We start from the raw sequence: 16,276 nt of genomic DNA, 5'->3' as shown, positions 1-16,276 counted from the left end.
ACTAGTCTGCTGCCATAGCAACTGCGGAGGAGCACTGAGCAGCGCCGCCTGCTTGTGCAATGGATGTCACTCGTGGCAACGACCAATCAGAAGTTCCTATCCTTCTACACGAGCAGCGTGAAGATGGAGGGATGAAGTGGGTGGGTTTTCGGCAACATGCATCTGCCAGCAATAGGACAGACGGATCGTCAGTCTTCGTCCTTCTCGCCTGGGATTGGTCGATGGGCTTTACATCCAATAATATAAACATGTCTACTGCTCGCCTGGCTTGAATCGAGGCTTACAAGCGACTATGCAGTTCTACATCAAACTGTATAAAAACTCTCATTATGTATTTGCCTGTGGTGTTGCAGGGCTAAATCTTTATCATTGATAGAGAATATGCACATAGCTGCACGTGCACGCGTAAGGAAACGAGGATACCCTGCTGCCGCTGCTGCAAGAAAGAGAGAGGGGACTCTGCCGTGCTTTCATCATTATAATCACCATCCTAAGTACTAGCTCTTAACATTTTGTTTTTCGGTGTTCAGGCGAGAAGTGACAAGAATATAGACCCCTCCTCTGCAGGGCGGAGCGTGCATTTTCATCTTGTATTTTGTATCTTTTTAAAAAAAAAATTCCACCCCTGTACCCTGCTCTGACACGTCTGCACTGAGTGAGTGGCATTGGCACACTGTCAATCGCTCACTACCGCTGCCATCAAACAACATAAAACACACACAGGCAGAGGCTGGAGCTCATAAATTTCAGCAGGGCGAGATATTTTTTTGCGCATCGCCTTTTTACAACCTTGTATCCTAATTAATTTCGTCTTGCTGTTGCTTTTTTTTTCCAAGCAGAAATCTCCCAACTTTTTGTACATTTCATATTTTTTATAGTAACATTTGGACATCTTATGCCACAGATTGTGTGTTTTTTTTCTTAAATACTGTCAGTTGGCGCTGGAAACATTTCTGCACATTTACTGTTGGCAACACCTGCGAAGCTGAGATTGTTTGATTTGTATACACGTTTTCCACATTGGATAATTTTTGTTTTTGTTGTTGTTGCCGGTGCTTCGCGAGAAGGATTTGGACATTTTCGGGAGGAAATGCGCCGGGATTCTCACGAAGAGCGCCAATAAATGAAAGATCTTCAAGGAGCGTTACTGTCTACACCACAATCAAATCCCAGAGAAAAGACAGATTGGTACGAGGATCGGTGCGGGATATGATGGACCGTCAATTCTGATAAAGAAGTTTTCAGAAGGAGAAGAAAGATTTATGCGTTTTTCTACAAACAGAGCCACGCGTTTTGGCACTTTGGACCGCGCGTAAAACAACAAGAGGACAGCGAGAACTTGGAAAAAAATTACGCGAAAACATCTCTACTGCTATTGCTATCCAAATATATATATATATATATATATATATATATATATGTGTTTATATATACATATATATATATATAAAACTGTGTGTGCTCGATTTTTGCGAACAACCACACAGTCGTTCATCTACCCAGTCTACGGCACATGCTATAGCCGATTTCGTATATGAGTTTTTCAATTTGTGTGGCTCAGTGCACAGACTCTTTAGCGGCTACGATGGACGATCAAGCCCGGATCATGCAGTCGATCGGCGGTGTCAGTCTAGCTGGCCACTCGGTGCAAGGAGGCATGGCACTGCCGCCTCCACATGGACACGATGGGACAGACGGAGACGGAAGAAAGCAAGACATTGGTGACATTCTGCATCAAATAATGACCATAACTGATCAAAGTCTGGACGAGGCGCAAGCAAAGTTGGTTGATTTATATGTTTTACTAACTTCACCCCAAACAAATCGCTGCACGCATCACTGTTGAGATGTGGCCCGATTAACTGAACTCCCCTATGTTTAACAATAGGCTGGAGTGGCTGTAATGATTATCTTAGGTGTTGCCTGTTTGTTGCCACACAAAGCATGACAAAGTTGTCACAATTTTATTGAAAGTACCTGCCAGCATGTATCTGAGAGAAGAGGTGCTGTACAAAAAGTTTGTGCGCACTAAAGTCAAACATCTGCGAAATTATAACTTGTAAAAATCCAGTTGATTTCATTACAGTACAGTTAACGCCTCATTAACTACAATACATTTTAATTGGGAGTAATATTCATTATGGAATTTCATCTACACTTGCTTCTACTTAACTCTGAAGAAAGAAAGCTGTACTGTGTAGTGGTAGATGATAACTCATAAAAGTATGTTGGTGAATGGCACAGAGACAACTTCAATTCGTTTCTTGATAAATCAATTTACTTGTTCACAACTAGTGTGTGATTTATCAGTGAACTTATTTCAGTATTTTATTTTTTCTTATACTGAAACAGGAAACATGGACTGAACTGTCACAGAATGAAACCAGCTCTCTTCAGCGTTCTCTGTGAAATCAAAGAAAAGACAGGTAAGATTTTTCTGTTAAACATATCCTGATATTATGTACTAAATTCAGAGAAACACAGAATTTGTTATAGAACTAAAACAATAGCTTACAGGCATTTTTACCTCTTGGTGATCCAGTGGCATCATGCATCCAGATTACAGGGGACCTCTGGCCAAATAAATCAATCACCCTTTTAAATCTGTCATTGTGCCATGCGGAAACAATACTGTTGTCTCAGAACAGCAGGTAGATTTTGTTTCCCCCCCAAGATCTTCTCGTTTATGCAGGACTGTTTTTTCCAGCACTGGTTGCTTGGATTTAAACTGCAAGTGTGCTCCAGCTTTCAGACTCACCACCCTGGCACAGAGCAGGATGGGGAAATCCCGTAGCATATGCTGTACACTGCGAAGATCACACAGAATTCATGCTTTATAACATGACAACAAGTGCCACGGTTTCAAGGAGACTACGCTCTTTAGCTACGATTAGAGTGCTGCTGTATGCAGACTTCTTTAAAAAAAAAATTTGGATGGTTAATTCTGGTGAAATTCGGAGGATAGAATATACTTAGAGAAAATTAATTGGAAAAATTTTACTTTGAAAAAAAAAAGTAATTAGTAAGAAGTAGGTCTTTGTGTACTTAGGAACTGGGTTAATAAACTTAAAAAAATGTGCTTGCACACTTATACAAGCATGAGCCCCAGCAGAAAATGCAGGGGATGTTTTTCTTATGTTATTTTAGTTTTGTAGGTCTAAATTTGCCATATTAGAATTAGAATTTCATGTTTCTCAATACTGATTCCTACAATTTACCCTCAATGTTTATGCTTTTGGGCATATTATAAACTACGTCACTTGAAATTCTGAAATAAAGCCCTCATACATTTTTTATTTCTTTTCTTTATTCTTTTTTAACAGACCAGGGTGTCTATCTTTTTCACTTATGTGACTGCTCTGTTCTAGAAACAAAGAGACTGGAGCCAAAGCACAACTGAAAACATTCAAATATTCAACTTGCTGTACATTGATATTTTTCTATCTATCTATCTATCTATCTATCTATCTATCTATCTATCTATCTATCTATCTATCTATCTATCTATCTATCTATGTATATATATCTATATATGTATTTCTCAGCCAAACAAAATAGGAATGTAGATTAAAAAAAAAAACATTAAGCAAAACCTGATCCCTTGTCAGATTTGTGACCTTTGTGCAGTTTATGAGGAAATGAGCTTGTAAGAGATCATAAAACTTTATGAACTTCCTCAACACAGGTGGTGTCCACAGGGACAGGCAGGGGTCCTCTGTCTAACCAAAGAGCTGTGCTATGTTTGTGCTCCGGTCTCGCTTATGACAGTGAAAGAGTTACAGTTTGAAGACCGAAGATGCAGATAACACATCCCACCACATGCCAGATCCGATGAGAACATCTTTTCCAGTGTAGAAGTACTTCTGTGACTGCAGGATGTTGATATAGGAATAAAAAGAAAAAAAGAGGAAACTGATAACTGATTTTTTTTTTAAAACACCATTCCAAAATTATAATTTGAAAGTTTCAGCTAAGCTCCTTAGTTTGAGAAAACAAAACAAAACAAAAAAAAAAAAACAGTTTCAGAATTACAAATGAAAATGAAATCAACATTTTAAAGAAATGTATGCATAAGAACGTCTGTTCTTGCATTAGAACACACACTTACCGACTGGTCCATGTGTCTTGCGATAAGAAGAAGCAGGAGAAAGGGGTGGTGTGTGCGCGTGTGTGTGTGCATGGTTAACCTGTGGTTTAGAGTCACAGCCTCCCCCTCTTAGCCACTGACAGAGCTCAGCTGGTCTGCTGGCCTTGTTGACCGGCCTGTTTTTTTAGTACACAGTGAGCCTTTCACTGGCTCCTGTGACATTGTTCGCAGGGCTTCTTTGGCCCTTTCATGTCTGTTCAGATGACACATGGGACTACTGTCTTTTAGTCATGAAACCCACCACTGGCTGAAGATAACTTTTGATAATAAATCTGAAAGCGGACCAAGCATCATCAGCGTAATTACTGTGCACATGCATCATGTTATCAGGACTTATTGTCATGTGTGCTGATGAAAGCGAGATTAAGGTCTGGCTTCGTTTTGTGATCAAGGTGTATTTTTTATCATTATTTTTATTTTTATTTGTAGCTTGAAAGTGTTTTTTATACTGATAGTAAGATGTTTTGAGGATCTGTCATGGGGTTTAGAAGTTTATAACACTCTTTTCACTGTTATTGTAGAGCTGCAGCATATTTCTGCATTGCTAATGCCCTAGAAGTATTAATTCACTTTGATATGCTAATTAGAGAGCATTATGCAAGAAATGAGATTAAGTGGCAGCATGAAGTCATTTGCCTGTCACTAAATTGAGTGTTTTTAGCAGGAGGGCCCCCTTATATTTTCTTGGTTTTGCATTTAGATAAGCTAAATGAAAAGTGAGATTCTATTGGCATGTGTTGTTCTTTGTTCTTCTGTGTGTGATATTTTTTCTTTTGGAGAAAATGTAAAACATGGCAGACAAAATGCTCCCATGTCTCAAGACAAAGGATACATTCACATCGTACCTTTTGCTGTGTAGGCTGCACGAGAAGACAGTGAAAGCATTGAATAAAATTTGCCATGGATTCAGAGGAGTTTTGCAGTTATTCCTCTGCGCTGGGTTTGTTTTATCCTGCTGGCTACTCCCTTGTCTCGCTCTCATGCTTGGAAGAGGGGCTCACAGCAGCACCAGCGGGAGCGGCAAGAATAACAAAGGTGAAAGATTACCTCCATATGGTATTTCTGACCAGGAAAAGAGAGATTCTGTAGCAAGACTCCTCTTTGATGTGAGGTTTAATCAATAGAAAGAGATTACAGAAAACTATTACAGGCTAAATCATGGAGTGCTACAGAGCGGCTTAGCCCTCTCCACAGCTCTCTCAGCTGCAAGGCGCTTCTTCTGGTTGCGTATTGACTTGTTGTTTTCCTGACCTTTGACTCATCAGGTTCAGAAACGGGGGGTCTGGGGAGGTAGGAGAGGGAGGGAATGTGGTAGATCTAGGCTGATAAATGCTGTGATCCAGTGTTTGAAGCAGTGGATTAGGGAGGGATTGCGCTCATAGGTGGAGCAAGTGTCGCCGTTTTGTTGCACATGTTACACTTCGCTTCTGAAAAAAGTGTGACATGCTTTTATGTATCTGTATTGTTTTCTCTATATTACATGTGATGTTCAGGTCTGAAAGAATGTGTAAACCGAACACAGCTCTGGATGAGCTTGTAATTAACCACATGCAAGGCAGACTAAAAGCATTACCTGGAGTAAATAGAGTTAGAAGTGAGGAGGTAAGCATTTTTCATGAAAATCTTCAGGGAACATTAATTTCAATGTTCTCTGATAAAGTTAATGAGCCTTCTCCATAACCCTTCCTATTGGGTTATCATTATTTATAGAAATAATTGTCATTATTAATTATTATTAGCATTATTATTGGTAATATTATTATTGTTACTATTTATTAATTTTTGTAAAAAAAAATTGTCACCGCTGTGGCAGAAATAAAAATGCATTAAAATAGCTGGTAAACAAAAAATATTTTTATTTTATTTTATTGGGCTTCTTAAAGCCTAAAAAAAGCCTTGGTAAATGCATGACAGAGAACAGAAAGCTATTCAGCAGCAGAGACAATTGACTTTGGCTGCTTTTTGTCTCAGGGAGCCCCAGTGATGCGGCTGCAGTGACTAGATAGTGTTGTGCCGAATGGTTCGTGCACAGCTGGGTTCCTGACTGGCTCAATGGCATGGCCACTGCTTCCTCCTCTAAAGCACAAGGGGGACCGGGGAATATGTGGCTATTATCTAAGTAGCTCCCAAATACCCTCCATTTCCCCATCAGCAAAGATGAAAAGGAGGAGAGCTAAACAAAGAGGACTGGGAAAAAAATCCAGAAGTATCCATATCAGTTTCATTTGGAAGGGTAAATGCTTTTGTGCTGTGGGGATAGATGTCTCTGCAGCGGTGCTGGCTTGTGTCTGCATTCACAGATCCTCAAATCTGTTTTTTTTTTTTTTTTTTGCACAATGATCCGGTGCTGTCCCTCCATCTGCACACTGGAGCACACGTTCCCCTCTCCCCCCATCGCTCCAAGCATTTACTGCAGGCTCCTGCGCGATCAACAGCTCATAATTGTTTTTTGCACATACGTTATGCAAATTAGTCTTTATGGCAACTGGCATAACAATTAGCATCCTCCAACAATATTTTAGTAGGTTAATTGCGAAATTTCTGAATTGTACATCTGAGTTGTTAATTAGGCATGACAGAGGTGGTGAAATAGTTATCTTCAGGCGGTGGCAGCCAGCAGAGGCTGCTTTGGATGCAAAGAGGAAGGATTGATTGAAATTAGTTTACAGCAGTAGGAGCATGCCTGTTGGAGACTCTTTACACACCCCTCTTGCTTTTTGTGGCATCTGTTTGTTGCTGAATACAAAAATATGAATCTGAAGCAGACGGGAAGAAGGTGGATCAAATTATGATTTCCTGTTGAAAGCGATAGAGTAATAATAGAGTAAACACATGTGAGTGATACAACTGGTCATGCTGTGGCAAGTTAGGACTATGTTATCACGCATCATTGAGATTAACTGTAAAAGATCTTTGACCTGCCAGACACACTTAAAGAGAATTTTGAAATATTACTTTTCTATGTAAATAGAAGTCTTGAGGAATTTTAAAATGATCAAATTTATGTTCCTTATTTTTAGATTTTTTTTCTCAAAAAGCAGCCTGTTTTATTAAACCCCACATTCTTTTTTTTCTTTTTTTTTTTACATGAACTTTACCCGGTCTTTATCCTATGCCGTAGACATGGTTAAAACTGTAAGAAAGGTTCAAGTAAAAGACTGGTGCAAACCAAATCCTTTCTCAGTAATGACTCCACTATTTATAGGGCCCTATTTCATTAGTTCTACTGTTTCAGGGAGTTTTTCTCATGGGACAATACACACCATGATGTCCATTTACTCTGTACACATTACATGTGGACAACTAATGACTATCATTTGTGAGTGCAATAATTCAATCTTGCATTTATTTATATTCTGCTTTTGCACAAGTAACATTTTATGTTTAACATTTATGGAAGACTACAACCCTCTTTATTTTTTGATTTGGAGTGTGTTTATTTGTGTGTGTGTGGGTGAATATGTGCAAGGGTTACTCCAACAGGTGATGGCATTTTGTAGCAAAAGTAAATTTGAGCAAGAGATGAGGAAAACCACAATTTTAAATCTCACTTTAAAAAAGTTTGTCACGGTGGCAGTCCATGGCTCCTCAAAGGCAGTGTGGTATATAACTGTCACCTGTCTTTTCTTTACACGAGATTGTCTTCCATTGATAGGAAAAGGGAATCTCTGCTATCGTTTCCTCATTAGCAAGCTTGAAATCTGAACCTCTCTTTCCATTGTTCCAGATGCTATTGTTCCACGTTTCATACATTACAATGATATATCGACGGCAGAAATGGGAAAAAGACTGCAATGCAATGAAATTTTAATCAGCGTCTTCTGCTGCTTTAATAAGGCAAATAATTCTTATTGGCTGCTGTGTTAAGATTTCTAATATTTAATTCATAACAAACCTTGCGTTATTCTGGTATAGCCTTAAGACAAACTCCACTCTACCGCCTGCTAAAAGGCAACACTGGATGAAGGGGGGTCTAAAAAGAGGTGCATTTTTCTTTGCAGTTGTGACATAAAATATCACATTATTTTGGTTGTACTTTTGAAGTTAAGTATTTATTGAATAATTTTCTATTATTGTTTTATTGGAGCCTATGAGAGTGAAACTGGTGTGCTACTGCTGGTGTTCTGTGGACAAACACGTCAACACCTCCCTGTATGTAATTTTGTTAGGGGTTAGCCAAGTAAAACCATTTGCTGCACAGACTATCTTTTTGTTTTCTTAAGTCCTTGAAGTTCATTTTTCCGTCTGAAGTAATGGAAAGATGGCAAGGGGCCAGCAGCTAGGTGCTGGCTCATGTTACAGAGAAACTGCGGGCCCTGTTTTCGTCTCTCGGTGAAATGGCTTAATTGGTGTCAGAGCCCCAGGGATAAAGGCCTCTTGCTCTGAAACACAGCCACACAGGCACTGTCTTCCCTCAAACTAGGAGGAACGGCCAACGTCTGCTGGTGAATGAGGACTAAGCTGTGGCATAACAATACCAAATGATGTTTAGGATGACAGAAATTAATATGCACTTGCTCCCAGAAAACTATGATTAATGATCGAGAGCAGGGGAATGCTGTCCCTCCTTTTGCTCCTCTTTGATGGGGATTGAAAAGCAAAAAAAAAAAAAAAGGCTGCTTTTTCTCCTCTTCAGAAGGTGGAGGTCATCCAGAGTACATTACTGCTATTTTTCTCTTGGTTTTTCCTCAAGCAGGCATCTGGGAAGGGCTGATTGCTTGTAATGAATTTTGGAATGATTCACTAACATTGTGGGCTATTGGGCTGTCCTGTGGCATGTGCCTTGAAAGAAGGACAGGACACATATACCTTTGAAAGGAAATTCACCCACGGCTGGTAATTTTAGCTATATTAATGAAGACTCTGAATATAACACTGATTAATATTTATATAAGCTGTTTGAACTATAAAAGGAGCACTTCTAATTTTGATGATGGAGTCAATAACTAGCCTTCTATCTGTGCCTTCTTTTCATATGGAATTTCATACACACCCATTGATTTCAAGCCAAACGTGTGAACAAAATGGTGGTGTGCTGTTGCCATGATAATGATCTGTATCTGTTGTGTCCTAGGAGGAGACACATGAATATTTAATTGTGTCTGCTCGAGAGATCCCCAGACCCTTCTGTTCATTTCTTACTTTTTCTAATGCGTTTCCACCCTCCCAGGTACTTCCTCTATAAGTAATGGAGAATTAAATTGCGCATTAAAAATGATATAAATTGCAATGTAAGGGATTTCTAAGGACATTTGTCTCGGCACAATGTGCTTGAAAATTCAAATGGCAAGTTTTGACAACGGACATTCTGCTGACACCGTGTATTTGCCTCACGTTGGCACCTCAAATAAGCATTTCCTCTGTCAGAATGATTGATATGTATTAAGCATGCACTTTTTACATCACAGTGCTCTGGAAGATGATGTGGGTGCAAGGATATGAGTTTTAAACAGTGAATGAGCTCCCCTCATATTGATCTATTTGTGTTGCCAGAGTGGCAGGTGCTATACGAAGACTGTGTCAGCTTTGATTGTTTGTGTCAGTGATCCGAGCCGACACTGAGCTCCCTTACTGTTCGTCACTGCACTTGCTTCCTCTTGATGAATGGCAGCACACTGCTCGGATCCTTAAAAAAAAAGAAAGAAAAAAAACAACAAAAAACAAACTCATGGCATTGCCATCTCACCGACCCTCTGAATCAACACTGGATTTCAGAAAACAGCTATCCCAATTTTTTTAATTCACAATTGTGAGACATACCTTTAATTTCCAAAGGGATTGTTTCATCATTTTGTCTCTCAATGCAATTATGTAAAAGCTTTCTGTGGCTTGCTGAGGGACAGGAGGTGTGGTTTTATCTCCTTCTCTAAATATACAAGTTTTGTTTCTAACCTGTGTGTGAGTGTTGGCAGGCATGCTAGGGTACAGCGTGAAGGTGAGCCCCTGTAAGTATGCAGAGCACGACGGGCCTTGCACGGGTGCTGAAGGAGAGCATGGAGTGGCAGAGTTAATTTATTTAATGACTGAGCGTCTTATATCTCCCCAGCCCTGATTAGAATCCATGCTTGATGAGGGAAGCGATAGAGGGGTGTGCGCTGCCTCTGGGCCTCAGCACGTACATTCATGGTTTTCTTTCTCTCGTGACTACTTTCCCTACCCCCAATCCACTGGCTCGTACACTAAAATAAAAAAGACAGAAAAAGGAAAAGTGAGGCACCAAATGGGAAAAATTCCACTATTGTCTGTTGTCATATTCTGTGTCAGTACATGTGATCATTTTGTTACACACTGACAAGAAATGACGCTCTGAGGCTGATTAAATGCACACATTTGTGTGTGTGTGTGTGTGTGTGTGTGTGTGTGCGTGCGTGTGTGTGGCGTGCTCCTTGATAAAGACGAAGTGCTGTGGAGCTGTATGAACGTGGGAAAGCCAAACAGAGTGTGTCACTTTGGCAGTACGGGCTGTCAGCATTGGGGAGCTGCAGTTGTAAAAACCATGACCTTCCTCTTTGCCAGCATGTCTCTCGCAGAGCCAAAGCACTGCCCCGTAGATCAGGGCTCTGGGAGGGAATACAAACACAGAGAAAGGACAGACAGTAAAAAAAAAAAAAAAAGCAGAAAGAGCCATAATTGTGGAGAGGGTAAGGTGGGGAGCCTGGTTGAAGTAATGAAATACTTCTCGGAGCTATCATGATTGAGAAAGTGAGGGAGGGAAAGCGAATGGACTAGCAAAGAGGGGAGAAATCCTCCTCGGCTTCTAACATTTCCATGAGCCATCATCAGTAATGCCGCAGCAGCCTCACAAACCAGAAATTATTTCTTCAGGCGTCGCTGTCAAGTGTTATTCAAATAACACCAGCCTCACATTTGAATAACAGCCGACATTTTGAATTAATTAATCAGACAAGATAGTCTGGGCCTTTTCTCATTAGTCTACAGGTCAGGCTGGGGAAGATATATGCGCTGGTGATGATATACTTGTCTTTAATAATGATTTATGGAGATTTTGGTTTGTACTCGATTTGTCAAAAGGCCTGGTAGTAAAAAAGCAGAAGAGTGTATGTTTCATTACCTTATCTTTGATATGTTCCATGATGGTGAAAGATACAATCCTGCTGTTTAGATGCACGTGAAACTCTTTTACGCTCACTCTTCTTGACTAAAGATACACACACAGAGACACACATTTAATCTCCTCTCATACTGTAGAGCTCTCCCATTTTACTTTTCCTATGCAATTAGGCGAGGGCTGTAAATTATAACTGTGCTGTACTTTAATTATCACAGTGTAAAAATAGAGTTCCTGTCTTTGAGAGGATTTCATTAACTTACTCGATATTCCATGTCAGCTCAGAGAATCAAACGATTGCAGCATGGTTTGTATTTGACATGCTCCAAACAGCGTGTATTATTTTGTTAAATACTGTGGACAATATTAGAGTTGAAGAGTAAGTACGTTTACGTAAGAAAATATACTCTGTGCTTTCATGACTGTAATTGTCGATCACCATCAGCGTTTGCCAGCTAGTTTGACATTTTATTTGGCGTTCATACAGTATAGGGTGGTGTGTGTGGTCATATAGGTGTAAATTACATTTTTTAAATGATAGCTAGTGTTAATGAGTAGCGTCACCTGCTTTATGGGGTGTTAGATATAAATTAATACATTGTTTACCAGCTGCTCTATATATATATATATATATATATATATATATATATATATATATATATGTATATATATATATATATATATATATATATATATATATATATATATTAAATTGTGAGTGAAATTGCAGTGCAGTATGCATCTGTGATTTTATGTTTGTGTGTGTGTGTGTATCAGAGAGTGTCAGGAAGCTATGAGCTGTTTCCATTCCGGCGAGCAGCCCACACAAAATGCACCAACACCAGTGTGACAAAACATTCAAATAAATTGCTGTCAGGCTGCCGAAACACCAAGTGCAGCGATTTTTATCTGACATGTGGAAGACCCAGACATGCAGTCCTGACAAGTAACGCCAGAGCACCTGTGAGAGACGAGCGATAAAAATCAGAATGTGCCTGATCCTCGGCATAACAATACCTATCATTACTTGATATTATTACTCTTCTTTAAGAGAGAGCTCCAGATGGAAAGATAGCAGAAACAATGTTTTTTTTATTTTTTTAAAGTCAGGATAATAAATGATTTTTGTCCCGTTGTTTGTGAAGATGCAAACAAGTTTAGATTCAATTATGCCGTCTGAATGCATGACAACAAGCATTAAACTGGCTTTTATATTAATGCAGAATTGTTTATTGCTCAGAGAAAACTGCATGTCTGACATTTATCGTGAAGAGTCACTATTCACAGGTGTATATATACATATGAATTTTTTTCATTGAGACGCTGTTTTATAATTGCAATTCGTCCCGTGTGTAGCATCGTTATTCTAAATCGCTAATGATAAATTCTGTTTCCTTCAAGTTTACACTATTTGTGCAAAATCAGCCTGCCTCATGACACAGATGGGCTTTGTAGTACTGTTCCAAGCAACATGGAGACACACATGTATAATATATAGTCTCTGTTGCTTCACTTGTTTTCCTTGAAAATTGACTAAGTAATTCTGAAATCCAATTTAGAAGTGTTAGAAAAAAACTCAGAGACAAAGGACTCGCTGTGGAATGTGCCATCCATTCTCCACTGTATTGTTATTTTCTCCCTTATAGGTTACTAATGAGGAATCGGCCCTCATTATGATTTTAAGGATGAGAGAGGAAAGCTTTTAATTAATGATATGTAAATGGTTCTGAATTGATTATGTTAGAATATCAAGAGAGATGGGTAGAAGCTGTGGTGTAATATATTTTAATTAAGAATTAATTAAAAATGATGGCAATTTTATAGAGGCTCAAAGAAAATAGAAGAATTTATTCTCTGTCACAAGTAAATCAGCTCTTGATTAAATAAACAGACACATGCTGAATTCATTGAATAGTTATATTTATACTTTGCCAGAATGAATTATCATGAATATTAAAAAAAAAAAAGGAAAAAAAAAGGATAGTGCGGTTTGTCAGTGGTCGACCACAAGGTGGGTTCTCTGGGGTTAATGGTGATTTATCTCATTCCTAATTCATGAGATCTTCCTGGTCTGTGTTAGGTGGATCAATAAAGCTGTGTCTCCTTTTTGAATTCAGTGTCTACAATTAGATTTGCAACATGGAACACAATTATAAGTAAGACATGAATGCGTGTTTTTATCTCTTGTGGCAAGTGTATGCGCACTCCCAAAAGATATCAATCTGTATACAAGGTAAAAAGATTTGTTTGAAAAAGATGAGTTGAGACGAGACGTGGACCCTAGTTAACCTTTTTAATTGCAACCTGCTTTCTTTCATTCATTCTTCAGGGCACAGAGAAGCAGAAGACGTTAGGTGCATTAATAGTCTGCTCCGCTATTAAAAGGAGAGAGGTCTTTGTTTTCTGCTAACGGTGGCATACATGCTCTGTGCTATACTCCGCGATCAATGGCAGAGAGGCTGCTATCACAGCACTCGGAGCAGGCGTAGCTCAGGGGGGAGGGAAAGGAGGGGGGGTCCCTGGTGGTTCATTTTGATTGGAGCGCAGAGTTTTGTGTTGAAAGGCAAGGGAGAGACAGGCTGTTGGAAGCAAATCCCCGTGGATCAGTTAGAGCTTTGCAACAAAAACACCTTGATATTCCTGGGAACATTTGCTTAGGAAAAGAATGAATTTAAATAAACAGGCAATGAGAGAATGAAATGATCTAAAGCATTTTTGAAGGTTTGCGTGTTCAGAAAAAGCTTGGCTTAGAATGAATTCAGAACCTCTTTTCAAATCACAATAAAGGGCCGCAGCATAAAAACTGGAACCCAGTTTTACTGTTCTACAGGGAAGCTCTTCCACAATCCAGAGAGTTATTATAAACAAATAAAGTGTGTAGAAGGAAGATAGTTTTTGAAGATTGTGTTAACTTAAATACACCACAGTTTGACTTGCAGACAAAGAAGCAGTGTGTGAGTGAAGCGCATTTATGTGCTAATATGGGTATAAGGGAGGATGTATTGCTTGAGATGGAGGGAGTGTTGAACGGATAATTAGTCAGAGTCCCCCCATACCAGGTCACATGTAAAAGCTTAGAGACATCATGAACAGTCACATGTGCACACATTAAATGTCTGGCAGCACACACACAAAAACATACAAGCATGCTGTGCATACAGTCGGGACACATGTTCTGAAAAAAACATGCGGGGGCCCAGATGTGTGCACGCATGCATATATACAGTGCATGCACACCGATGGCTGGCAGAGCATCTTCTTTTTGACACCTGCAACTAGTTGCAATACATCACTGTCAGGATCACTTTCTCCACCTATCCGCATTTGTGCGTTAGTTATCCACAGAGGCCTTCTTCAAAAAGTTGAGCAGTCTTGACATCAGCTCCCTAGTGGGAGCAGCAAAGGTGAAGTTGTGCTCGAGGGGGTGGGGGTTGCTGTGGCTTGTGTCATCACTAGAAGTGCTCCCCTGCACCCAACAGCATTGTAATGGCAAGTGAAGAGAAATTATGGTTTTTACATACAAATATTATGCCACAGCTAATTCAGCAACTGACAAGTGAAGAAAAATTCAGCAGCTACAAACCAAGATGTTGGTTTGCTCTTTTTAACAGGTTACACCAAATACTCCGCTATATTTACAGACTGACATCATAAGATTTTTTTTTAAAAACACATCAAGGTTTATTTCAAAGGTCTCTTGTCATGAAAGTATGCACTTCTGTGATTTGACAGTGAGTTTGGCTGTTAAGGAGGGAATGAGGACACAGCACCTTCTGTGTGGGCTTGCTGTGGAGACAAGGAGAGAATGCCACTGGCAGTGCTACTGGTGAGCACCAACAGCTCCAGCCACGACAGAGAGGAGATGGCGAGTAGTGGGATGGGTGGGGGTTCAGCATCTGAACTGTTTGATGGGAGCCAGAACATGAAACAATGCCGGGGGAACGTCTGGTGGGTTCGCTGCACAGAATTACAAGCGAGGGAGCAGGCCTGCTGAGGCAATTACAGCTTAATGGGGTCATTTGGAAGGCAATTGCCAGGGGTTAATGTAGTATGGAGAGATGAGGTGAGATTGAAGTGAAATTTTTGGCTAGAAAATGTGTTCAAATGAAAAGGGAGCAGGCAGACAAGTCATGCACTGATGGGGTAGGAGGTTGACTGGGGGGAACTGGACTGCAGCCTTTCACTGCCTCACAGAGCGACATGAGGCCTGGCCATTCACTCGGATGTACACCAGTGCAGGCAAGTGCACATATCCACAAAGGTGCCTTTGCACTCTTTCTTCTTCTTCCTTGCTGCCCAATCTATGAACAAGAGCGCCATTGTTACATTGTATAACACACAGACAATTCTTGTGGAACTTTTCTTTTGTCTTAAATTACCTGTTATAACAGTTCCAGCATTTAAAGCACCAGAAATCAGGATATAAAATTAAAGTAAAGCTGTTTTCAAGTGATGCAGAGAGAGATGTGTCAGATGAACTGCAAGAGGCACCTTAGAGAACAGGGATAAAAAGGTTCATTATGCGCTGTTACGTTAGCCAGTTCATTACCTTAATTACCCAACATAATCTGGTGTTGGAAGGGTGCACTGGAGCTTTGGGAAGGAGTCTTTGCCAGGACCTCAACCCAGCCCAGGTCTCATCTCCCTGATCACCTGATCTGCAGTAAGCAGACTGATCATGCTAACGCTAAACTTTGATCAAAGCCAAACTTATTTGAGGTCAGCCATGTGAAATCTCCTGGGAGCTGCTGTGTGCGCCGGAGCGGACTGTGATATAGGAAGTAGTACAGCACTGTGCCTTGCTGCTGCTGCCTGTGACCGTGCTGGATCACTGGACAGCAATAGCATTATCATCAGCCCTTTCAAGTCCTCAGCATTTTTACTCGATTATGCTCAACAGTGGAACTTAACTTCATCCACGGCTGGAGATTCCTTGAGAGTGCATCTCCCTCCCCCTTCAACTCTCTGTCTGTCATTCTCTCCCGCGCACTTTCTGTCATCTCTGTGAAGTCTGTGCCTCCCCTCCCCCTTTCCCCCTTCTACACAGGGTTTTGGCCGAG

The 16,276-nt window shown here is 40.2% G+C and overlaps 1 protein-coding gene across 5 annotated transcripts in view; it reads left to right on the top strand.

Moving 5' to 3' along the window:
• Positions 1 to 288: 288 nt before the first annotated feature.
• Positions 289 to 16,276, top strand: part of pbx3b (pre-B-cell leukemia homeobox 3b) — a 55,449-nt gene continuing 39,461 nt past the window's right edge. For all 5 annotated transcript variants that reach the window (XM_075468515.1, XM_075468514.1, XM_075468518.1 and 2 more), the window contains exons 1-2: positions 289 to 1,782; positions 2,353 to 2,426. In XM_075468515.1, the coding sequence (XP_075324630.1) occupies positions 1,535 to 1,782; positions 2,353 to 2,426 (322 nt within the window). In that variant the 5' untranslated portion in view covers positions 289 to 1,534. The remainder of the gene's footprint in view (positions 1,783 to 2,352; positions 2,427 to 16,276) is intronic.

This window comes from Odontesthes bonariensis, chromosome 6, assembly GCF_027942865.1.
Source record: "Odontesthes bonariensis isolate fOdoBon6 chromosome 6, fOdoBon6.hap1, whole genome shotgun sequence".
NCBI classification, from domain to species: Eukaryota; Metazoa; Chordata; class Actinopteri; order Atheriniformes; family Atherinopsidae; genus Odontesthes; species Odontesthes bonariensis.
The sequence above is the reverse complement of the archived record's forward strand: the minus strand, read 5'-3'. Positions and strand labels throughout refer to the sequence as shown.